Here is a 26,314-nt window from a genome sequence, read left to right on the forward strand (position 1 = left end):
CAATGAAGCAGATTTACTAATCATAACATTCACTTGACTGCTGACATGCAGAGTATTGAAACTGTAGATGATAATTCTTATAAACAATGAAAATAAAGTACCTGTCTCTCAATAATGTGGTATCATCCAAAATGCTTTCTCCCTTTAGTTCATCTTTCTTCGTGCTTTTCAGGCTTGAGGCTCTGCCACCATCTTTTCCTTTATTTGCTTTTTTCTTTGCTTTGACCACAGCAGGTAGAACACATTCCTTCTCAGCTCCATGTAATAGGTGCCTCTTGTCAGTGGCCTGTAATCAGAAAAAGACTACTAAGTATGAATTCGTCTTCACCTATCAAACGCCACATCCGAGCTTCAGTATATGTGAAACACCGTTGATATTGTGACGGTTTTGGAAATGTACCCTGGAGGAAAACATACATGCACACATAGGATTCCCAAGAACGAGTTATTTCATTGTTTATGTGGTAGGTAGATCTCTGCCCCTGTCCAAGAGTTTAGCGGGGAAATATCTGGTGTGATATCTTCCCCCCCTCCCTCTGCTACTTTCAATCTTTCTACTTAATCCACCAACGGTGCATTCCAACAATCCCCCCTCTGCCTTTTATCAATCCACCAATAATCTGCTTCAACAAACCTCAATTCAATAACCCCTTTTTCATCCCGTACGTCTTTCCCTCAACCCCGCAGGTTTATTCTCGTCCTTCGGTGCATCTGTTCGACTCACCACGAAAATCAACTCCTTTTATTCGTCTCAATTGACCATCTATGTTGACATATATAATATGTGTGTGCTCTCAATAATTAATGAAACCAGCCAATATGAAGCGCTGTGATTATCATGTGACCAGTATACCTGTGTATATATACTACTGCGCATGTGCAATAAATCTTCTTCTTATTCCTACGTTGAAACCTGCATGACTGCATGTGTTTGGTCCTCAGTAAGGTAGTTTTAAGGTTTTAAGGCTAGCACTGGGCACAACACCAGAATCGCTGTACAATGGAGCTCTATCAACAGGTTATGGGCCCAGAGTTACCCAGAGATAGTTTGCCACCAAGAGAAATATCGCAACATACCACGTGTCTCTGGTGAGAGTAGCATGCTAGCACCATGAGGACGGAAAGTTCGAGTGGCCGTTGGTCTCGCCTCGTCTTTGACGGAGATGAAAAGAACTATGAACTATGGGAGACGAAATTCTTTGGCTATCTTCAGTTGCAAAAGTTAAAGGACACTATTTTAAATGAGCCTACCGACGAAGACGTGGTGGAAGCAGATGAGGACAAAAATGCCGAGTCATATGCGGAACTAATACAGTTTCTTAATGATAAAAGTTTGTCGCTGGTAATGCGAGAAGCAACGGACAATGGGCGGGAAGCTCTAAAGATTCGGAGGGATTACTATGCAGGTAAAGGGAAGCCACGTATAATTAACCTGTATACAGAACTGTCTTCATGACAAAAGTCGAGCAGTGAAAGTGTGACTGATTACATCATACGCGTAAAGACAGCAAACACAGCATTGAGAAATGCTGGTGAGATATTGAGTGATGGACTGTTAGGAGCAATGGTTTTGAAGGGACTGCCAGAATCATTCAAACCATTCGCCATTCATGTCACTCAAAGTGATGAGACAGTGCCTTTTTCCGAGTTTAAAACGAAGCTATGGAGCTACGAGGACACTGAGAAGATGCGTGCAACAGCTTCCGATGACAACGTCATGAAGGCCCGAGTGCAGTCGACGGCGAAACCCGCTATGACAAGTGCAAGTGATCGGGGAGCCGAGAGTGTGGACATAGTGTGCCTCAGATGTGGCCTGAAAGGACACAAAGCCAGAGCATGTCAACGGAAACAGTGGTGTAGCCAGTGTAAAAGCACCACAGATCGGGACGCAACTTGCAGACGGAGACAGCGGCGAGACGACGCACGAGGCGTTTCTGAGGAGACGAGCAACACATCTGCATTCCGGACGAGCGAGATCCAGCCAGGGCGCAGTATCAATGGAAAAGATCTGATGGTGGACACGGGAGCGACTTCGCATATCATCACGGATACAGCAAAGTTCAAGAAGTTCGACGACAGGTTCCAGGCTGAGACACACTGCGTGGAGTTGGCTGATGGCACAAGGAGCAACGGGGTCACGGAGCGCAGAGGAGACACGGAGGTGTGCTTGATTGACAGCAGAGGGCGACACCTCAACACGATGCTGAGACAGGCATTGTATATCCCCTCATACCCGTAGGAAATCTTCTCCGTGAAAGCAGCGACTGCCAGCAAAGCGACCGTGATCTTCAAGGAAGGGAAGGACGTCCTACAACACAGAGACGGTACCCAATTCTACATTCATGAACATAATAGGCTATACTACTTGCACACAGTGAATGATGAATGTGATGACCAATGTATGGGTTGTTATGATATGCAGACATAGCATGAGATTCTAGGGCACTGTAATTACGATGATGTTCAAAAATTACAGAATGTTGTTGATGGTATGAATATCAAGGGCAAAATAGACAAGTCTACCCTACATGTGAAGTTTGTATTCAGGGAAAGTTTATCCAAACGAGGAACAGGAAGCCTGATGCGAGAGCCAAAGCACTCTCGAGTTGGTACATACAGATCTAGCGGGACCAATAGACCCAGAGTCCAGAGACGGGTATAGGTTTGCATTATCTTTCACTGATGATGATGATTCCAGTGCAGTGTTTGTGTACTTTCTAAAACACAAGAGTGACACAGTGCAAGCAACATAGAAGTTTCTTGCTGACGCAGCCCCATACGGGAAGATTAAATGTATCAGGTCTGATAATGGGACAGAATTCACAGGAAAAGATTACTATACCAAGCACTACTCAGCAGTAATGGTATTAACATGAGACCTCAGCACCGTACTCACCACACTAGAATGGTACTGCTGAGTGAAATTGGCGAACCCTGGTCGACATGGCTGTGTGTATGCTAATAGAGAGCGAATTGCCAAAGGTCTTATGGACCCATGCAGTGCAAACAGCAGTTGTAGTGAGGAACAGATGTTTTTGGCAATCGCACAAAACAGATGCCTTACCAAATGTTGACAGGAAGACGGCCTAACATGTCTAGGATGCAGAAGTTTGGGAAAGTGTGTTATGCCTATAAGCAGGACAAAAGCAAGCTCGACTCAAGGTGTGAGAAAGGTATCTTTGTCGGGTACGACAAGAATAGCCCAGCCTACATGGTCTACTATCCTGACAATAGGAAGGTGAAAAGCACATACTGGTGAAGTTTGTGTCCAAAACAATGGTAGAGCAGCAGACACAGACTGATAAGATGCCTGTTGATGATGATGACGATGACTTAGGAGTGCAGAATAGGGCTAGCAAGACCAGGCAAGATACTACTTATGTGAGTCCAGGATGTACTCAGGGCGAGGTTCCAGTGACTACTGGGCCTGAGATTAACATCCAAGCACAGACTGGTGAGACCAAACAGGAGTCTACACGGTACCCTTCTAGAGTGAGGAAGAGACCAGAGTATTTAAGAGACTATGTATGTGATGTGGATAGTGATGATCAGGCACTGACTAACATAGACTATTGTTACAGATTGACGTGTAATGTACCTCTAACCTTCAGATAAGCTGTAACCTCAACTAACTCGAAGGAATGGGTCAGTGCGATGGATGAGGAAATGCAATCGCCGAGAGAAAATGACACATTTACTCTGACCAGCTTACCTGAGAGTAAGTGTGCAGTGGGGGGTAGATGGGTACATGCGATTAAAAGCAATGTTGATGGATCCGACAAGTATAAGGCACGGTATGTAACTAAAGGATACAGTCAAAAGATGGGTGTAGACAATGAGACGACATTTTCTCCTACTGCTAACTTGACTAGTGTTAGTGTTAATGCAAAAAGCAGCACAGGAGAACCTGATTTTACATCAGATGGATGTCAAAACTGCCTACCTGCATGCACCAATAGATTGTGAGATTTACATGGAACAACCAGAGGGTGATGAGGTGAAATCTAGTACAAATGAAAAGTTAGTGTACAAGCTAGAAAAGTCACTATATGGATTAAAACAGTTGGGCAGAAACTGGAACAAAATGTTGCACAAGTATCTGAGTGAAAATGAGTTTGTGCAAAACCCAGCTGATCATTGTGTTTACACAAGGAAAACAGAGAATGAGAAAGTGATTGTCATAATATGGGTTGACGACTAGGTTATTGCTGCCAGTGATGAAGAAGCACTGAAGGTTGTGAAAGAGATGCTCACAGCAAAATTTCAGATGAAAGACTTAGGTAGACTGAAACATTTTCTTGGTATTGATTTTGACCAGTGTGATGAATGTGTGAAAATGTCACAGAAGAGGTATGTGGAGAAAATATGCTAGAGAGGTTTGACGTGCAAGATTGTAAACCTAGAGCGACACCTTCTGAACAAAAGTTGAATTACACTGATGGTGCAGAAATAATGAGTGATGCCAGAAAATACACAGATGAAGTTGGTAGCGTCATCCATCGAACTACATGTACTCGACCCAATCTAAGTTTTGTAGTGAGTAAATTGTCACAGTATTTTAGTGAACCAACAGAAGAGCAGTGGACTACTGTGAAACATGTACTAAGATATCTAAAAGGCACAATTGACAAAGTGTTGTGTTACAGGAAATGTGACAATGAGGGACTGGGGCTACGGGCATATAGTGATGCAGATTGGGCAGCTGATGTAACTGACAGATGTAGTACAACCGGTTATTGTGTTCGCCTAAATGAGAATGGTCCTTGGGTTTCATGTAAAACCAAAAAGCAGCCAGCTATTGCACTGTCCACATGTGAGGCAGAATATATGGCGTTAGCCACAACCACACAAGAGTGTCTGTACCTAGTTCAACGACTAGAAAGTATTGATGGGTGTCAGTATGCACCACCTAAGATCTATGAGGATAACCAAGGAGCAATAGCATTAGCAAAGAATCCTGTAAGCAGACAGAGATGTAAGCATGTTGACATAAAGTATCACTTTGTAAGATCAATTGTAAATAATTTTTAAAATAAGTCTTGAGTATTGCCAAACAGAACAGATGGTAGCAGATGCAATGACAAAACCTGTAACGAAATTTGAGTTAAGTAAATTTGCAAAGTTTATGTTTGGAGACTAACCATGTATGTTCAAGTTGAGACGTCACTACATGATGTCATTTATGATATTTGTTTTTTTAATGATGATTTGAGTTGAAGGAGATAATAATGTGAGAGCAAGTGGGGGTGTTGACATATACGATATGTGTGTGCCTTCAATAATTAATGAAACCAGCCAATATGAAGCGCTGTGATTGTCATGTGACCAGTATGCCTGTGTGTATATAATACTATGCATGTGCAATAAATCTTCTTCGTCTTCGTACGTTGAAACCTACATGACTGCGTGTGTTTGTACCTCCGTAAGGTAATGTTATGGTTTTAAGGCTAGCACTGGGTACAACCCCAGAATCGCTGTACAATATAGCTCTATCAACAATCTGTTCATTCGTACCTCGCCATTAAAGATGATCAATCATTCGTGCTGATCGGATTACCCTCCGCCATTCTTCCTTTCCTGCACTTCCACATATGTCATGTAGGACAACGCTTCTCAAGTATGAAATAAAGTACAATACAATGCTTTTCCCATATCAGGGGTTTCCTTCGAAGCCAGTTACCGGAGACCCGCAGCCGTCTACTCAGAGAAAAAATGTCAAAGGTCACCGCCTTCTTACTTCAGAGCCAATTTTTCGATTTTTTTTTTTTTTTTGTCACCACGAAATCTCTACATCCCCTTGTTTTGACATCCGAGAAATGGAATATGGTTTCCTTAATGAATGCTAGTTCATCTACACTATTATTATGTCACACTTACTTCAGATTGCTCACTGTACTCCACCATGTGCGGTATCATCTCCCTATTAAGAACTAAGGTATGGCCCAAATGTTGCTAAAATGACTCTTTAAAAGTGCTTAGATACTCCATCTTCCAGACACCTTGGTGTGCCCTAAACCATGGCCTTAAATTAATGAACCCTGTTTAAAAGCTGCTTGAACTAGCTAAACAGTATAGCTGAATTTCAGTCAACCAGTCAGTCAGTCATTATGTTAATGCAACTACATCCAGTACAGGCCTAACCACTTGTTTTTGTGGAGTTTTCCATCCCAACAGCATGATAATATGAGAACTATTTCATGTCAGAAATCATGCCAGAATGCATTTCCAGCCATCCAGGATCTTCCGGCTTCCAGGGCCCTAAGTGGGCCCTGGACCCCGGCCATACAGCTGCGCTCTCTATGCTCGCGGTGATGGTAACCTGCTACTTTTTAATGGTAGCCTCCTACTCCAAGAAATAAGGAAACCCCTGCATATGCAATGAAGTACAATGCATCTCATATACGCAATACAGTATGTATTGTACAATGGAACGTTTGCACGCGAGGGAGGAAGCAGGAGTTCTTGTCATTGCCTTGGGTGTGTGAAAGAAAGGAGGGGTGGGGGCACAAGTGACCATCACCACAGAATGGCGTGGGATTTTTCCAGTGCTCGCTCACCACACTTGTCACCGTCGGACACGCACCAATAATGAAGATGCTTGCATGATGTTTACACCCTGAAACCACACCCAGCCGAAGCCGCTTTAAGAAACGCAACGCAAATGTGTTTGAGGCTGCAGCTGCTGCTGCTGCTGCTGTTGATACCCTGAGAGCTGCTGAAGTTGTTGATGCCCTAGGGGCCGTTGTCGAGGCATCAGGGACCGCTGTTCCTCGATATTCCAGAAACGGAACGTGAGGAGTGTTCACGTCTGTTGTTAATGCCGTGGGGCCTGGTGTTAATGAACGAAGGGTGCCGCAAATGTCTCAGATTGCCTGTTCGAGATTGTCTGCCAGAGTGCAGATCACATTGGACCCAGATGCACTGGGACACGACACAGGAACGAGTCATGCGAAAGGGCCGAAGGTGAGCGGCACGTGACCTTGGAGCTCGGTGCAGTTCCCAGGGTGTCACACAGCTCCAAATACATGTGCTGCCAACACTCCATTGCCTGTCTTTCCCATACTAACCCCCACCCCCACACCCCCCTTCACAATATTTGGCCTGATGTAACCCCACATGGTTGCGTGAGGTTAGAGAAGAGGAACCCCCACACTCCGTTCTGCTTCATTCTCCTCAGTTCTTCTTGTCTCTTCTTCCCGGACTGAATAATGCCCATATGTCTTTTGTCTAAGTACGTCTGTCTAAGGGGAATACTACTTGGGGTAAGTCTGCTCTTCTGTGCCTTTTGCCTTTTGCTTGCTTATAAATACTTGCTTTAATGATTTCCTTGCTTGTTAAACAAATCCTTGGTGTTTGTTTTTCCAAATCTGCCTCATTTGTGTCATTTCCTTCATTAGTCTGGCAAAGCATTATGTAATAGATAGATAGGAAGTTTTGGCCCCGCTAATTGGCTCCACAGGTTAGCCAGCACTGCATCCACTGTCCCGCTCGGCAGTAATAAGTACTCGGGTACATGCTGAGGGCGTGGACCCTAGCTCAGGTAGTTGCAACGAGTAGGTATCTCGACTCTGGGCACGAGGTCCCTGCTGGGTGTAATTGCTTTTGCTGGTGTCTGCGGTTGCTAAACAATCCGTCGGGCCACAGTTATCCATAGCACATCGGTCTATAGGACCGGGCGGTCGGGAGCAATCTGAGTGCTTCCCCTCGTGGTAATCCCCGAAACCCGAGTCCATAACAATACAAATATGATGTGAAGATAAGAAAAAACAAAATGCAGAATTGATGATCTGCAGCACAGATGTACAACCAATCATGATGATCATGCAAGGTAGAACGTAAAACCAGAAACCAAGGCAATAAAGAGCATCAAAAATTCTACAAACTAGGAAAGAGAGAAGCCGAACCTTTCCAGAAGTCAAGCTGGTTTCACTGAAAGACTCGCTGATGTCTGACCTCTTCTTATTCTTCCCACGATGCTTTTTTGGCCTCTCTTTTTGTGAAACCAACGTGGGATCAGAGACGCTGATGGATCCCTCCTGAACATGGTCATCATCATTGTAGTTATTCCATTCATCCCTTGAACTTCCAACTCCCTGCAGTGCAGTTCAATAAGGACCAATTCAGAAAAAAAACCTTTGCTTTCTGTGTTGCATCATATCATATGTTTATTGGGCAAGGAGTTCACTACGAGTTCGGACCGCATGCAGCTACATTTCTTGGGTGCATGACTGCACTGCTGATGCAGTACCCCCTGTATGTTGGGGCAGAAATTTGCGATTTTGGCAATGATGCCAGCAATTACTCAAAAGACACTGTAGCTGTAGGATCTATAACATCCACAGACTAATGCGAGTGGATATCTTCCCAGCTTAAAGGGAACCCAAATGCTCAGACCACCTCAACGTTAATCTATCCCTCGATACACGACAAAATACAAAATACGTGTCTTTTTCCGATTTCTGAATTATAAAGTGGGGAATTTTGCGAATAAAAGTCGAAATCTTCTTATTTAGATTAGCCGTGATGTCACACCTGGAAGTAGACCACCAGATCCGTACTATATATAGGTTACATTGCATTATGATTTAACTCAAATGACGAATAATTTTCGATTTTCCACAAATATTCCGAGTCGATGCTTCGTTTGTGCTTGCATAGTAATACAAACCGAGATGGTTTCATGCTACACCAATGGCTGAAACACCCTAAGTTTGCCAGAAATTGGACGAGGTTTGTCTGAAATACCAGCGTGTCAACTAGGCTGAGAAAATGTTCGCTTTTGTGCTCAAAATATGTTACGTATCTCTCTGACTCTCTGGAAAATCCCCTTCATCCATATGCCGATGACTCCACCCTCTGCCATGACATCCCTTATCCTTCAGACAGGCAGGTTGCAGCCTCTTTCCTCTCTTCAGACTTTGATAAAATCACAAGCTGGACAAACACTTGGAATATGTCCTTCAATTCTGACAAATCTCACACTCTCACGATCTCGTTACAGAAGGAATGTCTGGCAACCAACCTCCCCCACCCCCACCCATAAATCTACTTTTTAACAATCCTCTTGAAGAAGTTCAGTTATTCAAACTTCTGGGTCTCTCTATCAGTCATTATCTTTCTTGGGCAAACCACATTTCAAAGTTGGCCTCCAAAACCAGCCACCGACTGGGCATCCTCCATCGTGCGAAGTCCTTCCTTGGCACACCTGAACTCCTATCCACCTACAAAGTTTTCATCTGCAGCTTGATAAAGTACTGCTCTCCCCTCTGGGCTGGCTCCCCTGCCTCACATCTTGTTCAACTTGATGTCATGGAAACCAAAGCCTTCAAGATTACTGCAATCTCCTGCGCTGAAGCCGAGTCTATGGGCCTATTACTTCGCCATTGCAGACAGGTCGGTGGTGTCTCTGTCTTCTACCATCTCCTTTCTGGCAGGAGAGACTGGTTTCTGCTAAAAATGCTTCACCACATGATGTCCCATTTCACAAATGAACCAAACACCTAGGCTAGACATTTATTAGTGAGATAACGAGTTTGTTTAGCAGAAATTTCATCATGATTTACCATTCCACCATCTTCATCTGGTTTGGCGCCATCTTGGTTTTCACCGAATGCATTAAGGCATGAAACCTGGTTTTGTTGCGAGGATGGCCATAGAGAGTAACAGGAGGAAGGTGGACTAGTTATCTTATTATAAATGTCTAACCTAGGTGTTTGGTTTATTTCTGAAATGGTACATCATGTGACAAAGAGTGTTTCGCAGAAAACCAAAGTCTCTCCTGCCCTTCTATAATGTCTCATAGACTCACCATCATCCCACCTCCCTAAGCCTCCAAATCATTCCCATTAGTGATCTGTCTCAATGTGTTCTTTGAAATGGTTAAAACAGCTACTGTGCACACACAGTGAACCCCCCCGCCCCCCGTCCCGGTGCCAAGAATGCGAAAAGATCGCAAAGGTAAGGTCACGGCACCTCATCGACCGTAAGAGGTAGGGGAATGTCCCCAAGGGGTCGAAACCTCAAGAAGATCATTACGCAGCCAATCAGCACACCCGGCTGAGCAAGACCACACTCTCTGTGTGGAGAAAGCTGCGAGTCAGTGACAGAGATTATAAAAGCCATGTGGACCCCTCCTCCATCTCTCTTTCCTCATTCCTTTTGAATAAATCTTATTCTGTTTCACTATTGAAGTGTTGGTTGGGGCACGGTCTGGAATTGGTAACGTAAAACCACAGCGCGAGTAAAACCGTGACTATTATCAATTGGTACCAAAACCTTGTTAAGAGGGTACAAACGTGGTGGTACATCAAGGATTTTCGCTTGGCCCATCGTGTTGAACTGAAAAACTCAGCATTGGAGTTAGGCCCATTGATGTGCATAAAATACCAAAGAAAATATCTACTAGACTTTTTCATTCCCATGGACTGTCACTAAAGTAGTAATGGCTTGAATGGGTCCAGTCAAATCACCGTTACAGTATTATGGGTGTTGGTTACAAACATATCAAGAGAAAATACCTTAACAACGAGAACGGCACTCATAGAGCACATCGTCTCACCTTGTGTGCTCATTCTGAACAACAATACCATCGCATTGTTAACTGAGCATGCTACCATTATGGCCCACTGCTATTATTGCCCATATACCCATATCATGCATTGCCATTATCTAAAGCTTTATTGATTAATGATTAAGTATTAGGATATTTAACAACTACTTTTGTGCACATTAAGGCGAAATTGCATCAATGAAGATGAATATGAAAAAAAACTCAAACTATATTCCCCTTAGCTAGTCAATCATATGTATGAAGTTTTGCATCAATCTGCTAAGCAGTTCTGGAGAAGAAGATTATTTTTTACGTTTTTATTTTCAAAACAATATGGCCACCAGACTATGTGACCGGTGATGTCATAAATTTAGTTCTTCACTCACGTTGGGTCGTCGATCAGTTATATTAAGTTTGAGATTTTTCGGATAAGGATTTTCATTCAACGAATTATGGCTGGAATATGACATCACCAATGATGTCCTTGTTATCACCCTATATACCCCATGGGGAGTTCATGACATATGCCAAGTTTCAATTTTTTTCATTGAGCAGTTTAGGAGAAAAAGATGTCCAATATTTTTCCTTTAATCCAATATGGCTGCCATACCAGGTGACCTACTGTATGATGTCAGAGTGATCAATAAAATATTCTCCATGGGGAGTCCCTCCTATGTTTCAAGTTTTGCATCGATCGGACCACCAGTTGCAGAGAAAAATATTTTTAAAGCAAAAATATATAGACACGGACACATACACACAGACAGACGGACAGACAGACAGGGGCCTTGCAATAGTTTCACCCTCCCCTTTGGAGCAAGACTAATAACACTGAACAACAAATTTCAAATTTTTTTTTTTACTGGAGATGTGTAAAGTGATTAAGACTAATTTGGGTACGCTGATTTCAAAAATCATAACCGTTTTGCTGTATCACGTCAGGATTTTCAGGAACAGAAATATTCCCATTGCCTAGAAGTCAGGATTTCAATGAAATTTACATATGTCTTTAACATGTCTATTTCGTACAATTGTTGTTAACTTGTGTTATATTTCTTTCTTTCAGATAAAGATGAGTAGGCGTTCCTGTACCAATCATCCTGACAACTTCTGTTATGTCTGTGGTCGGTATACCAAAAAAGATCAACAGCGAAGTATATCTACAGCAGTGAAAATGAAGGCCGCCTACTTTCACTACTTCGGGTGTAAGGTGGGGGACCAAGAACAGAGCTGGGCACCACACATCTGCTGCACAAGCTGTCACACAACCTTGACTCAGTGGTTGGTGGGCAAGCGCGCGAGCATGCCATTTGCGGTGCCCATGATATGGCGTGAGCCGCAGAATCATCATGATGATTGTTATTTCTGCTGCACAAGCATCGCCGGCTTCAACAAGAAGAATAAAGGTCACATCAAGTACGCTGACTGCGTCTCTGCTCGTAAACCTGTGCCTCATGATGACGAGAACCCCGTTCCAACACCTCCAGCTGATCAGAACATAGCTGTAAGCAGTGGTGAAGAGGATGGTGATGATGAACCTTTTGAACCCGACACTCAAAAATCACACCTTCTGAACCAGGGAGACTTAAATGATCTTGTAAGAGATCTCTCGCTGTCAAAGGCGAAGGCAGAGCTGCTTGGATCAAGGCTGCAGCAGTGGAATCTACTTGAACCTAACACCAAGATATCCTTGTTCAGAGCACGTCACAGAGACATGGCTGAGTTCTTTGAGATGGAAGACACGATGACATTCTGCAGTGACATCAACGGTCTGTTGAAAGAACTTGGGTGTGATCACGATCCTGCAGACTGGCGCCTCTTCATCGACTCGGGGAAGAACAGCTTGAAGGCTGTTTTGCTCCACAATGGCAACGAGAAACCATCAGTCCCACTGGCTCACGCGTTCGGCATGACAGAGACCTATGAGACTATGCGGCAGCTGCTTGATTCCATCAAGTACAATGACTTCAACTGGCACATCTGCGGAGACTTGAAAGTGGTGGCGCTGTTGTTAGGGCTGCAATCAGGCTACACGAAATACATGTGCTTCCTTTGTCTCTGGGATAGCAGAGACGACAAGAATCACTGGACGAAGAAAGATTGGGAAGAGCGAAAAGAGCATGTACCTGGTCGACACAACGTGAAGCATGTCGCCCTTGTCGACCCAGCCAAGGTTTTCCTTCCACCACTCCACATAAAGCTCGGCTTGATGAAAAGTTTTGTACGGGCAATGGATCTGAATGGGCGTGGGTTTTTATACCTCAAGGAAAAGTTTGGCAACACCTTGTCGGAGGCCAAGATCAAGGCTGGTGTCTTTGTTGGACCGCAAATCCGACAGATTATGAAGGACGAAACTTTTCCGACAACTCTAAACCCCAAAGAGCTGGCAGCGTGGAGGAGCTTCAAAGCTGTGACGGACAACTTCTTGGGGAACGAGCGCGCGGACAACTATGAAGAAATAGTGTAGCAGCTGCTGAGTCCTTCAGGAAACTTGGCTCCAGGATGTCCCTGAAAATCCATTTCCTACACCAGCACCTGAACTTCTTCCCTGACAACTTGGGAGCAGTCTCGGACGAGCACGGCGAGCGATTCCACCAAGAGATTTCACTCATGGAGACGCGTTACCAAGGGCGGCACAACCCGAACATGATGGGCGATTTCTGCTGGTTCCTGCATCGTGAAACTGACACAGAGCAGCACAAACGCAAAGCCAAATGCCTAAAGCATTTTTAATTACATTCTAGTGGAGTTTTTCTGTAATTTCTATCATTTTGAAGCATTCATGACGAAATAAATGAATAAATGAATTTTTGTAAATTTCATTGAAATCCTGACTTCTAGGCAATGGGAATATTTCTGTTCCTGAAAATCCTGACGTGATACAGCAAAACGGTTATGATTTTTGAAATCAGCGTACCCAAATTAGTCTAAATCACTTTACACATCTCCAGTAAAAATTTTTTGTTGTTCAGTGTAATTAGTAATCTACGTACATTACAGAGCTTTTCATGAACAAAGTTCAAAGTCGAATTTCAACGACCCTCGTACATAAATGCATTTACTGTTCACCTCCATGCTGTTTGTCTTCTGGTCCAAGCTTCGACCATGAGTCTTCATCTGTGCAGAGATACACATCATATCGAGCTCAATGGCTACCAGAAACATTCATTACTGGAATCCATTTTAAAAGAAAAAGTTGAATTCTGTATGGTACCATGTTGTTTAAATTTTAAACTTACAATCACCGGCACCAGTGTGTCTGGAAACACAACAGTTACAGCGCATTTCAATATGATAACAGCAGAGGCCCATACTCTTGATAGAGCATCCAGGCATTGTCATGAATGTTTCTGTGTCCAAGAACTGATCTTGGACATGCCAGCACTCCATCGCAGGGTGTGGGAATGTCCCAGGAGTAGTCAAGGCAATCAAACCCACACCAGTGAGGGCGTTTCGACAGGGCCTTACCCACTCCAGCACCAAGCCACTCCAGGCACATTTGAATAGATAACATAAAATCTTTATTAATTCATGTATTATGAAGCTTAACTTCATCCTATCCTAAGTTTCATGTACTGAATACACTTCAATAGGAGCATTAAAAAAATAAAAACAATAAAACATGCGGAATAAAACATAAACAATAAAACATAAACAATAAAAAATGCGGAATGAGAAACAAAAGCTTATATAGCACCTTGAGTCATTTAGAAAAAGTAAACAATGCAGGAAGCAAATACAACTAGAAATCAAGTCAAAATCATCTTCACCAGACTTTATCATCTTCACTAGAAAGCATCTCAAAATCATCTTCACCAGACATCATCTCAAAATAATATTCACCAGACTTGATCATCTTGACCAGAAATCATCTCAAAATAATCTTCACCAGACTTGATCCTTTTCACTAGAAATCATCTCAAAATCATCTTCACCAGACTTGGCAGTGTAAGCATTCGAACATCTGCTCTAAGTCTGGGAGGTCAGTGGTTCAAACCCCGACCGAGTTATTCCAAAAACTATTAAAATGGTACGTGACACTTCCTTGCTTACATTCAGCATTTAAAGGTTACGTGCACCGACATCCCCCAAAGGTTGGCATCCAGAGGAGGAGATTCAGGTCAGGTCAGGTATGGGAGCATGTGCCGGAGCAGCAGGTTGCTGCGTCCATTTTTTCTTTTGGATGACACCTCAGCACCACCCCGACACACACTACCGCAATCTAACCCAGGAAGGTTACCCCGTGGTTTCCCTCCTATCATCAAAGATTGGGGGTCCCGAAGGCTTTGCCCCAATCCCGTCAACTGGTGAGCTGCCCTGCGAAGGGCAGCTGCACATGAGGTACTCCCACAGAGTGGGTGTTCAGATTTTTTTGTGCTTTCGTATGTTTTGCGTCATGAAGGGTTTTACAGTGGCCCGAGTGCAAATCCTGCCATCAACCTCCTAATAAAAAGTAACCCAACTGCAGGAGGACATCTACAGACACAGTTGGACACGAGGGATGGATGGCCGTTGGCTCACAAGGAGCTCCTCCACCCTTTCACAGGTTTTGTTTTTAATCCTGCTGGGTGTCCATATCAAACACCCTCCTCACCAAGAAACCTGGTGGGGCAGACGGTTTTGTCATGAAACAGGTTAGTGCAGGTTTACATGGTACCTGTAGCAAGTCACAGATATAATCTGTCCTGATCTGACAAAAATTTCTCCTTAGGAAATGCCCCGTTGAGTGCGGTGAGAAAGGCAGCGCCATTGGTGTGACGTCACTAGTAACCAGAGTGCCCGGGAAAATGACGACACTTTCCTAAGCTCAGTGGCTGTGTTTGTCTGGTCTAACAGTCCTGCATTGTGTCTCGTGTATTCCTTTGTACGTGCATGTATGCGAGATATGTGTATGGCAGCTCCACTACGAGTCTTAGAAACTGCAAACAAAAAAAATGTGAAGCTGTCTGTCTCTGCTTTGTACTCAAACTAAACTTGACAAAAAGAACAGCTTAAAAAATAAAAAAAAAGTAAAATATATTAATCAGTGTTTTACATTTACTCAAAATTAAAGTTTGTTGAAAATGCGATGACAAAAGCTCAAAAAGTAAAACACATTATGGCTTGGACAGACACACGAAAGCTTAATGGTAAATAAATAAAGAAACATGGAAGCGATTACAAAAACCCAGCTCTCTCGCGCTGACGTGTGGTAGATGGGCTCAGAAGGACTTACAGTAACTTTTACCTTTGACATTTTGACCCAATTATTAATTAGTCTTCCCCATATTCTCATAATAAGGGCTCGTTGAAGATTTGATGCCAAAAGCTCAAATGGTAAAAAAAAAAAAAAGAGTTAAGCCATGGACACACACACACACACACACACACACACACACACACACACACACACACACACACACACACACACACACACACACACACACACACACACACACACACACACACACACACACACACACACACACACACCTGTCTCCTGTGGCATGGATGGACGGGCTAATAAGAAAGCCAGTCATATACTTCAAAAAACGGACAATATTAACGCAACACTTCGGCCATTTTTGGATCACAAAGCACTTTTACGATGAGAAATAATGAAACCTCAAAACCCATGCAGGTATAACCAAGATTAATTTGAATGACAGGTTTTGGCTCGACCCAACCCAACCTCAAGGTACTGTGACCAGACAGACACACATCACAGATCACAGAAGACGAAATATTCGGAATGTCTGAAATTAAAAAAAGAAATTCATGCATTAAAATTGGCCAACAAAACATGTCAACAATAAAAATTAAAAATGTATTTGATCATATAAAGAATGGATGCTTTTGTCCAAATCTCACCATGACATGTTCCTGGTTATTCTTCTGGTCTTTATTCTTGCCTTTCTTCTGATCAGCCGCAAGGGCTTGGCCATAGCGAGCTTTCAATGCTTCTCGGATTGCACAATGTTCATCATTGGCATCTTCTTGGTCAGCTGGGCACCAAGAAGTACAGACTCAGCCTTGTAATATATAAACCCTGCATTCACCATGACTGGTTGCTATACTGCAATTCAATGATTAACAACTGCAACTACTGATGGTTGGTGGGTAATATTCATGCTTTGTCACACTTGGAATCAAAACAATTCCAGGAAAACTAGTCCGGGGTCACACATAGTTGTCGTCTAGTCTCGTCTGGAGTCTCACATAGTCATCGAGTCTCGTCTGGAGTCTCACATAGTCATCGAGTCTCGTCTGGAGTCTCACATAGTCATCGAGTCTCGTCTGGAGTCTCACATAGTCATCGAGTCTCGTCTGGAGTCTCACATAGTCATCGAGTCTTGTCCGGAATCTCAAAATGTTTCAAATACAGAGAAGTTTCTAAATGGTTGGTACAATAGATTCTTTCTTGAGAGATCACCAGACTGAGCGACCACCTCTCCTTTACGACCACTTACAGAATGCACGGTTGTGTTTTCTTTTGATAAACACCTGTAAAGAAAGACCTGTTAAATGCAGCCATCAGCCATGAAAACTGGTCGATGTTATGGCTTGGACAGACAGACAAAAAAACAAACCACCATTCAGGAGGGCCAGGACATTATGACCAGCATCCACAAATTTTGATTTTTCAATTTCATGAACGCAGGTTTCAGAACCATTGCTTTTCCGGTAGCTTGGGACAAGTATTTCATAAATTAATGTTGGACAACTATTGTCAAATCTGTCTCTGCCCGTTGTTGTGATGGAACACTTGAAGGGAGTGCTTAGTAATACTAGTTTTGCGGGATGTTGTGTTGAGAGTATCCTACTATTAATATGCAACTGGTCACTGGCTTTAACACCAATACAAATCTATATTATGGACTCTCAGCATCAAAAAGCTACAATGGCTACATATATCGAACAGTTTCAAAACAGGAACACCTCGCTGCCATTAGAGCATTTAAATTGCATCAGACGTGGCAATAAATGCGAATTGTTGCTGCCAGCTTGCCGGCTCAATGACAAAGGATGCCACTTGCATTTTTGACACCTCCATCCCAACCCCGTTTTATAATCCCATATGAGCATGGGCAACTTGCTCGTCCCTCTCATGAAATACCACCGGTTTTGAGAAACCGACTTGGGCTTCGCATTAAGGGCGGTCTCTCAAGACAGGATCCACTGTATTTCAAATCACATCACAGCAATAATTTTTTGTATGAATTGCCAACCTGCATCGTTTCCAGGCTGTGATGCATGACAGGGAAATATGTGGAAAACAACCACAAAGTCAACTTGGAATGGTGATCGATGAAAACCCTTGCAGAACATTTGGAAATTCATTCACCTTTAACACAGCTATAAGAAAAGCACAAAATGACTGGACCTTCACCTTGTAAGTCACCATGTGTTGAAATATTCGCCATTGCTTGAGATATGCATAATTTCAAAGCGTCAACAAGATGGTACAATCTTCAACAAGTCTTCAGGATAAACTGCTGGTGTTGGCTTCCAAGGCTGCAGGTACCTGTGTAAAGAAAAAAATCATTTTATAAAGCAATACGCATTTACAAATTTTTGTTGAATACAATGGCTGGCAGGGTGGCCACAAGGTATGCACACTTGCCTCTAAGCTGTCTAGCCTGGGTTAAAATCAAAAGAATTTTTATAATAAGGTGAAACATTTATTAATTTTCCTTTATGGTGAAAAATATTCGAATTATTATTGTATTATTTAAATTACTATCATGACTTTATTACCCTGCACACGAGAAGCAAAAAGCGGGGTTAAGAAATTGGTTTATGTCCGTCCGTTGGTCCGTCTGTCTGTCTGTCTGTCTGTCTGTCTGTCTGTCTGTCTGTCTGTCTGTCTGTCTGTCTGTCTGTCTGTCTGATCAGTTCATGATCGTCAATTTGTGATCGAGGAACAACGTATTGAAATCAAATAATAGATTTTGAACACGAATCGGAACACGAATAAGAACACAAGTCTGTCGTTTTAACGCACATTGGCTTAGATTTCATCCTGACCACACATGCAAAGAGAGGAGCGAGATAATATTTTTACTCTGACTGCCTACCTGGCAGTCAAACGAAATGGAAAAAATTCCAACCAAGAAACTTACTGTTTTTAAGGATGCTATAAAGGACATAAATAACAGGCACAAATAACTTCAATGTAATGTGTTAGATAGGGTAATGTAATAGATGCTGGGTAAAACGGCAGTAAAACCAGTATTTTTTTTTATAATTAGTATTCCTTTAAACCTCTTTAAACTTTTATTTTTATTTGAATTGAATTATACATTTGAATACCGCATAACACAAATCACCTTCATTAAACTTCCAAAAACCTCCAGTTTTGTAGGGATGTGTTTAGTTACCAAGTGGCTTAACCATTCAAGCAAGCACTCCATTTGAAACTGTTGACAAGAAATGGCTGGCTTGGCAAGCGCGAGCCACGGGCTTGGTAATTGAACACACCTCAGTACGTGCACAGACTTAATTTATTTATAAGACTTTTACAATCTTTATTTTATTTAAATTTAATTATATACTGGAAGACTGCACTAACACAAATTGTCAGTCATAATACTTCCAAGAACCTCCAGTTTTGCAGTTCAAGTACTTCAATTTAAAAACGAGGGGTAATAAAGGTTCAATGGGGGTAGTGTATAAGGGTGGTTAGGGTTGCGGCTTGGGATCCTAGGGTCCCGAGTTCAAGCCCCGTCGGCTGTTGAATTAATACACCAGGGGGTTGACTCAGCCTGTCATCCTTCGAGGACGGCAAAACGAATACCAGTTCCAGTGTGTGTACTGGTAGAGGGGCACTGCATCAGCGACACAGTTGCGCTTCAAGAAATGATAGCTATCCCAGCAGCTAAGCTGCCATACGACCACCACAGATGTTCTTTGCTGAAGTGCCATGGCTGGTGAGAGAGGTACCAACACCCAGGCAAGTTGCATGGTGACAATTGAAACCAGCACAGAGGAAGAGAGAGTTGGGATGAGTGGTGTAAAGTTGGTGCACGTCTCTGAGAGAGAGGAGAGAGAGAGGAGAGGAGAGAGGAGAGAGAGAGAGGAGAGAGAGAGAGAGGAGAGAGAGAGGAGAGAGAGAGGAAAGAGAGGAGAAAGAGAAAGAGAGAGAGAGAGAGAGAGAGAGAGAGAGAGAGAGAGAGAGAAAAGAGAGGGGAAAGAGAGAGAGAGAGAGGAAAGAGAGAGGAAAGAGAGAGAGAGAGAGAGGAAAGAGAGGGGAAAGAGAGAGGAAAGAGAGAGGAAAAAGAGAGAGGAAAGAGAGAGAGGAAAGAGAGAGAGGAAAGAGAGAGAGGAAAGAGAGGAAAGAGAGAGGAAAGAGAGAGGAAAGAGAGAGGAAAGAGAGAGGAAAGAGAGAGGAAAGAGAGGGGAGAGAGGGGAGAGAGGGGAGAGAGGGGAGAGAGGGGAGAGAGGGAGAGAGGGGAGAGAGAGGAGAGAGAGAGAGAGAGAGAGGAGAGAGAGAGAGAGAGAGAGAGAGAGAGAGAGAGACAGAGAGAGAGAGAGAGAGAGAGAGAGAGAGAGAGAGAGAGAGAGAGAGAGAGAGAGAAGATAGAGGAGAGAGAGAAGTTGTGGTTACATCTTGATTGAAAACTTCAAAATCGTTGTTCACATGAAGTAAAAGCAGCGTGGTGTTGGCTCAGTGGTTAGGGTGGCGAGTTGCGATCCGAGGGTCCTGAGTTAAAGCCCTGTCGGCCGCTGAATTAATACACCAGGGGGTTGTCTCAGCCTGTCATCCTTCCGAGGTTGGTGAAATGAGTACCAGTTCCAGTGTGTGTACTGGTAGAGGGGCACTACATCAGCGACAGTCGCGCTTCAAGAAATGATAGCTACCCCGGCAGCCAAGCTGCCATACGACTACCACCACCACCACCACCACCACCACCACCACATGAAGTAAAAACTTTATTCAATTGCAGGAAATTGATAGATTTTCCAAACTGCCTGAGCTGGGCTCCATTCTTATGAGGTTTTGACCTTTTAAGCCCACAACCTCTCCAAACAGGGGGTCCACAACCACTGTATCAGTCAGACAGTCAGACAGTCAGACAGTCAGACAGTCAGACAGACAGACAGACAGACAGTCAGACAGTCAGACAGACAGACACACACTTTTCTTGGCAGGGACATACATATATACATGTTTTTTTTTAAACATTCAACAACTTTGACTTCACATTAAAATTAAATATGGTAATTTATTCAATACAGTAAATATAAAACCTTATCCTCATCAACATGAATCAGTAATTTCGTGAAATATAAAACATTTCAAGGATTAACTGTATGATATTTGTTAGTTCCTGGTTGTTAATCAATTTTCACCTTAATTCATCCTAACTTAGTGATGGCTGAACGTGTTCAAGGTGGATATTTGGCCATCGTTGTGCTGTGACGTCACCGATCACTCGAGCTTGCCCAGGTTTCTCACAGAGACATCAACAGTCCTCATTCCCTCATGTAAACATTCCCTCCTGATCTTCCTTGTTGTGTTCACACAGAGCGTTCTCATTGCCGCTTGACTCTGTCACCCTCACAACAACCTTTTGAATGATCGCTTGTGGTATTTACCTCAGATTTACCTCGTCGGGATAATTACCTCACACAGGCACAGCATACCTCGTCCACACATCGTTGGAAGGTCTCAGCGAATCAGAAAGCGACGTAAATATTACCTCAGGACCTCACATCTCATTTCCAGCATCCTTGAGGGATTGAAGGATGAAAGTGACCAAAACCACCATTTCCTCAACACACCCAGACAACTCTGACGAGCTCACCCGGTCAAGAAAATGCACCCTCGGCTTCTCTCTGCGTCGCCGCAAGAGCCACGGTCTCCTCGCAACGGATGCCCCAGACACGTCAGCACGCAGAACCTACGTCATCACGTAATTATATGGGACGTCGTTTCATTTTAGGGGAGAATCGTCAAATGGCTACGAGCGACAAGAGGTCGAAATGGATAGTACAGTACCGAGACCAAGTAAATAAAATTGTGTCCAAACACCCGTCATCCCTCACGTGCGGCGTTAAAGGTAATTTCGGGAGGGTGAAGGGGTTTTTTTGCCGGAATTATAATTAGAGACTCGATGAAATTAACATCCGATGAAAGGAGAATGCAAAGGGTTAAAAAATAGACTCTCCAACAAATCATGGAGTATAGTTGAGCGGACTTTGGATTATATACTGTACCTGAACAAGAGAGCGCATTTCACGATGCATCGACTTATCGTGGTGTATAGATTGCAGTAGATCTGAGAAGCACTTCGTGACGCACGCGACGCTTCGGGAGCGGAAGGGGCGTGGCTCAGTCGTCGGCTCATAGTAAATGGGGAGCGGAAGGGGCGTGGCTCAGTCGTCGGCTCATAGTAAATGGGGAGCGGAAGGGGCGTGGCTCAGTCGTCGGCTCATAGTAAATGGGGAGCGGAAGGGGCGTGGCTCAGTCGTCGGCTCATAGTAAATGGGGAGCGGAAGGGGCGTGGCTCATTCGTCGGCTCATTGTAAATGGATGGGTAATCCCTGAGAAGAGATTCTCGAATTATTACTTTCGCACTTTCATTATAACAAGGAATGAGGAAACGAGACGCAGGAGGCCATTCGGCCCATCATGACTGCGTCACATCACCATCAGACCAAACGGTGTCGTCGTCGAAACGATGTAATTTCATTGGGGGAACGAGGGGAGGAATGGGAAATGAAAACGGTGGCAGGCTCAAGGATGTCTCAAGAGTGCGAAAATACAAATACTGTAAAATAGATTTCTTTTGATTTTGTGAAAAATAATTATTTTACTTTATTTATTATATCCTCGTGGAGGATCTCCAAGTCTTACTCACGTTGTTGTTCTTCATCTTCTTCTTGTGGACTTTTTTGTTTCACAGCCGACAGTTTTCATCGAAACTTCCTGAAACTTGGCATATATATATATTGTTACGGCTGTGGAACTTCGCAGAACACCATAAAGATCCTTAGTTCAGTTCGATCGATAAGTCTGTGTTCAGTTAGATTTCCCCACCGTTGTTTAATGGGGTTTATTCGTGTTAACAGGGCTGTGATCCTTTGAGATAATGTTTTTCTTTACTATCGTTATTTTGGACCAACCACGTTTCAACCACCACAACCACCTTCACAACTCCACCATCACAACAACCACGATCACCTCAACCACCAACCTCACCTAATCACCTTCACCGCTACGCTAACTGCCGATCCCCTTCTCCACAAACCAAACGGCAACCCTCTATCGGTGGCGCGCGGATTTTCCCGCCTGTTTTTCCCGTGCACCGATCGGGGAGATCGTTCGTCATTGGTTGGTTCGTGGAAGTGAGGCGCTGGAGATAAGGAACGCCCCTTTTCTCGAAGCTTCCCGCAGGAGCTGGAAGGGGAGGGGGAGCGATAAACGGGGAGGAGCAAGGCGTTGGAACTGAGGAATATAAGGGCGAGCAGGACGCCAGGTCTGGGTCTTCGTGGTGGTTTCGTCTTGGTCTTCGGAGAGTCTTGGGTTCGGTGGTTCGGGTCAAGTCGTCGGAGCTTGCAGTCGGTGGGGAGTCTGGGCGTGGCACGGGGGACGCGGAGGGGAGGCACCGCTTTGCCAGCTCTGTCGCGCACGCCTGCACATCTGTGTGGAGAGCGCCGGAGAGAGCTCGCCGGCCCCGTGGAAGGCCGAGCTCAGCCGCGGCTGTCCAAGCTGCCGTGGGGGACAGACATCGCGAATCACCCACCATCGCACCACGAGGGTGCAGGTAACCTGCAACGGTGTCGGGGGGCCCATTCGGTCATCCAGGCTCCACGCCAGAAAGGTCTACGGACCCTGTCTGGCGCCCTCGTCTTTGAGGGTGGCCTTTTCCTTTCTTTTGAATGAATGTTGGAGGCGCCGTGTCCTGTAAGTAAAAACTGTTAAGTGGCTAGATAATTGCCGATAGACGGTCGTAGTGCTCTCACCTTGCTCGTGTCTTTGTACCCGTCCCGTGCATGATTGTTTTACTGCATACGTGTTTTCATTGCTTTGCCTGTATACGTGTTTAGTAATAAATGTGCTTATTTAAATGTTAAACCCGTTCGTCGTGTCCTCTTTCCCTTATTGGAACGCCATCTCATATTGCGGAATATTAGTTGGGTTTTAAATACCCGTTAAATATGATCGGATCCAGCGAGGTCGGGCGATAATACCCGCTCGGTTATCACTGAAGAACGGAACAGACCGCTTGAGCGGTTCGTGTCCAAGCCGACCTGCGTCGAGGTACGGTCTCCCGGTAGGCTACCCACGCAGGTACTTAGGTATATCGATATTCGGCGATTGACCCTATTTTGCGCGGGTACAAAATGGGCTAGGCCGTGGTGGGGTTGAAGACCCACCCATGACAGGGTTCCGGCGTTGTTCCGGAAGGTCATGACTGAATTGTCCGCCCGGTGGGTGAGCGGCTACTATTATTGAAAAGCGGTCGTTCGCACGCGGGTGGGCGCGAATTCGTAACAATATGTAAAAATACCCCGCGCAGATAGTAACCATCTCCGATTTTGAAAATTCCTCACAGAAAAAAAGTTATGACGTCAAAATATCTCCGCTAATGGTAATCGCCGAAAAAATTATCTCCGAAACTAGGCAAGCTTTTTGAATTCTGTTTGCGGGAATCGAACAGGGCATTAGCAGAGATGAATTACCGCACATATGACGTCATATCAATTTCTAGAAAAAAAGTTAACGTCATAATATCGCCGCTAATGGAAATCGCCTATACCATTATCTCCGAAACTAGGCAAGCTGTTTGAATTTTGTTTGCGGGAATCAAGCCGGGCATTAGCACAGATAAAAATTTATCGCAAACCTGATACATCACAATGACGTCATATTCGTTTTTATGACGTCATCATTTGAGGACGAGGATCTTAGCTCATTTGAGCTTGTTTGATAAAGATAACGTAAGATTAGCTAAAGGAAAGGTTGAAGAAAAATCGTTTAGGTGTATGGTGAATGTGGGTTGGCAAAAGTAGTAGATGGGAGGTCGGCAGGAGGAGGAAGAAGTCGATACAGGAAGTGACGTTGTCACGTGTGGTTTGTGATGTAAAAGGTTTTTTGGGGGTTTTTGTCTATTTTAAGACATGAAACAGATGTTATAGCTGGGAGGGATAGAATGAGGGGGGAGGGAAAAGTGGAGAAATGAAACCTGATGGTGATAAGGAGAAAATACAATAAACACGATCATGCACACAAGCGGGAAGAAGGGAGGGTAGGCCTCAAGGAAATCCGATATGAAAAGACCACGAAAACCCAACAATTAGCACAAGTTTTAACACAAGACCGAACTAGAAACACACAGTAAACACAGAGATAACAAAATGACAGTGAAGACGTGTCAAAAAGGACCGGAAATCTTATCTTTGAGAAAGTCGGCAGAGACCCTGAAGAAGAACCGCCACCGTCGCTCAAGAACCGTGTATTCTCGTGTAACCGTGATTAAAGAAAATGCCTTCTCCCGTGTATCCCCCCCCCAAACCATCTTACTGGCCCTACATTTTCAAATCCGTAAGTGGTGCAGTGATGGCTGCACCATGAGGGATGTAGTTCTGGAAACATACGGTGTTCGATGCACGAATGACCGTACCTCTCTGTGTCGTGGACTGCACAGCATCCCATGATCTTACCCTCATTAAGAAGGCCTAACGAGAGAGGTTCTATCTCCTGAGCCACAAACCTCACTCTGGCCAACATCGGACGATGATCTGACAATGTGGCAGGCTGTGGGCATGCTCACCTGATGTATGGGTACAGATCAAAATAATTATCAACATGTTAAATCCCAAACAGTGACCTCCTCATGCCCCGTTCTCATGCAGCTATCAGAGTTCATCATGCCAACGTTGGTGTTATCTATCGCAAATGTTGTCCTGCATACCATTCGCGTATTTATCACTGACCAGTATTTGACGATATCCCTTGCTCCAGTTGATATTAATAAAATAGTTAGTCCCCACTGAGGTTCTGGAAGAGGTCACGAATTTGGAAGCCTTTTGCACACAGACAGTCAGCGGCGCTCAAAGACCAGTGGGGGTCCTTTTTCGGTCGTGCCTTGGTTATCTTGGCTCCCGTCTTCGTTCCCTGGTTGTCATCATCGATCGTTGGTGGCTGGTCATCCATAGGATCCTGGTTGCTTGCTGGATTCTGGCCGTGGGTACAAGTCCCACCGTGGTGGTTCGTGTGGAGCGCTCGAGCTGGGGACCCCAATCCCCTTAACGGACTCCTAGCTCACAAGTGCGGGTCGGCCAGACCACACGAGGCGGCCAGGTACCTGACTAAACTCAAACCCCCAGCTTGCCTATTCTCCGCGGCTGGAGGGTCCGAATAAAGACCAGTTGACTCCATTTATTTTCGGGTGTGTGTGTCTGTCTGTGGCCAGTCTTACAAGTAGAATTGCATAAGTGCCTTGCTTATTGTACATTGCAATCTAGTCGGATTAACTTTGCTCTGTGTTCTTCTTCCTGATTATTGTGAATAAACCCCGTGTTAAATGTAACAGCTCGTTTTCTGTGCTTTCTCTCATTGGCCTAGCATGGTTCGGGTTTGAGTTATCTTGAGGCCGATTGTGCTGTAGATTGTTATTTGGACCGGTGCAGCTTTGGTAATTCCCGCTCGGTTATGCCGGATCCGAGTCAGTAACAGATAATCAGTTCGGACAAAGCCGGCCGAGGGTGTGGCTTCCCCGGTAGCTAGACCCCGCGGCTAATTTGGTCAATTGGAATCAAACAAAAAGACCCTAACCT

The 26,314-nt window shown here is 44.2% G+C and overlaps 1 protein-coding gene across 17 annotated transcripts in view; it reads right to left on the reverse strand.

Moving 5' to 3' along the window:
- The window catches only part of AHI1 (Abelson helper integration site 1), a 245,127-nt gene extending 223,255 nt beyond the window's left edge, over positions 1-21,872 (reverse strand). For 13 of the 17 annotated variants that reach the window (XR_015058634.1, XM_085883040.1, XM_085883035.1 and 10 more), the window contains exons 1-6: positions 21,337-21,493; positions 17,919-18,053; positions 16,400-16,533; positions 13,619-13,666; positions 7,905-8,093; positions 102-286 (exon numbers count right to left, since the gene is read on the reverse strand). Coding sequence is in view for 16 of the 17 variants with exons in the window: in XM_085883040.1 (XP_085739166.1) it covers positions 102-286; positions 7,905-8,093; positions 13,619-13,666; positions 16,400-16,533; positions 17,919-17,952 (590 nt within the window). In the remaining variant the exon portion in view is untranslated. The other 4 variants (XM_085883032.1, XM_085883033.1, XM_085883031.1 and 1 more) reach the window with 4 other exon arrangements.
- Between the last annotated feature and the right edge of the window lie 4,442 nt (positions 21,873-26,314).

Source organism: Eptatretus burgeri, chromosome 5, assembly GCF_056783735.1.
Source record: "Eptatretus burgeri isolate ZD-2024b chromosome 5, Ebu_testis_v1, whole genome shotgun sequence".
Lineage (NCBI taxonomy): Eukaryota > Metazoa > Chordata > Myxini > Myxiniformes > Myxinidae > Eptatretus > Eptatretus burgeri.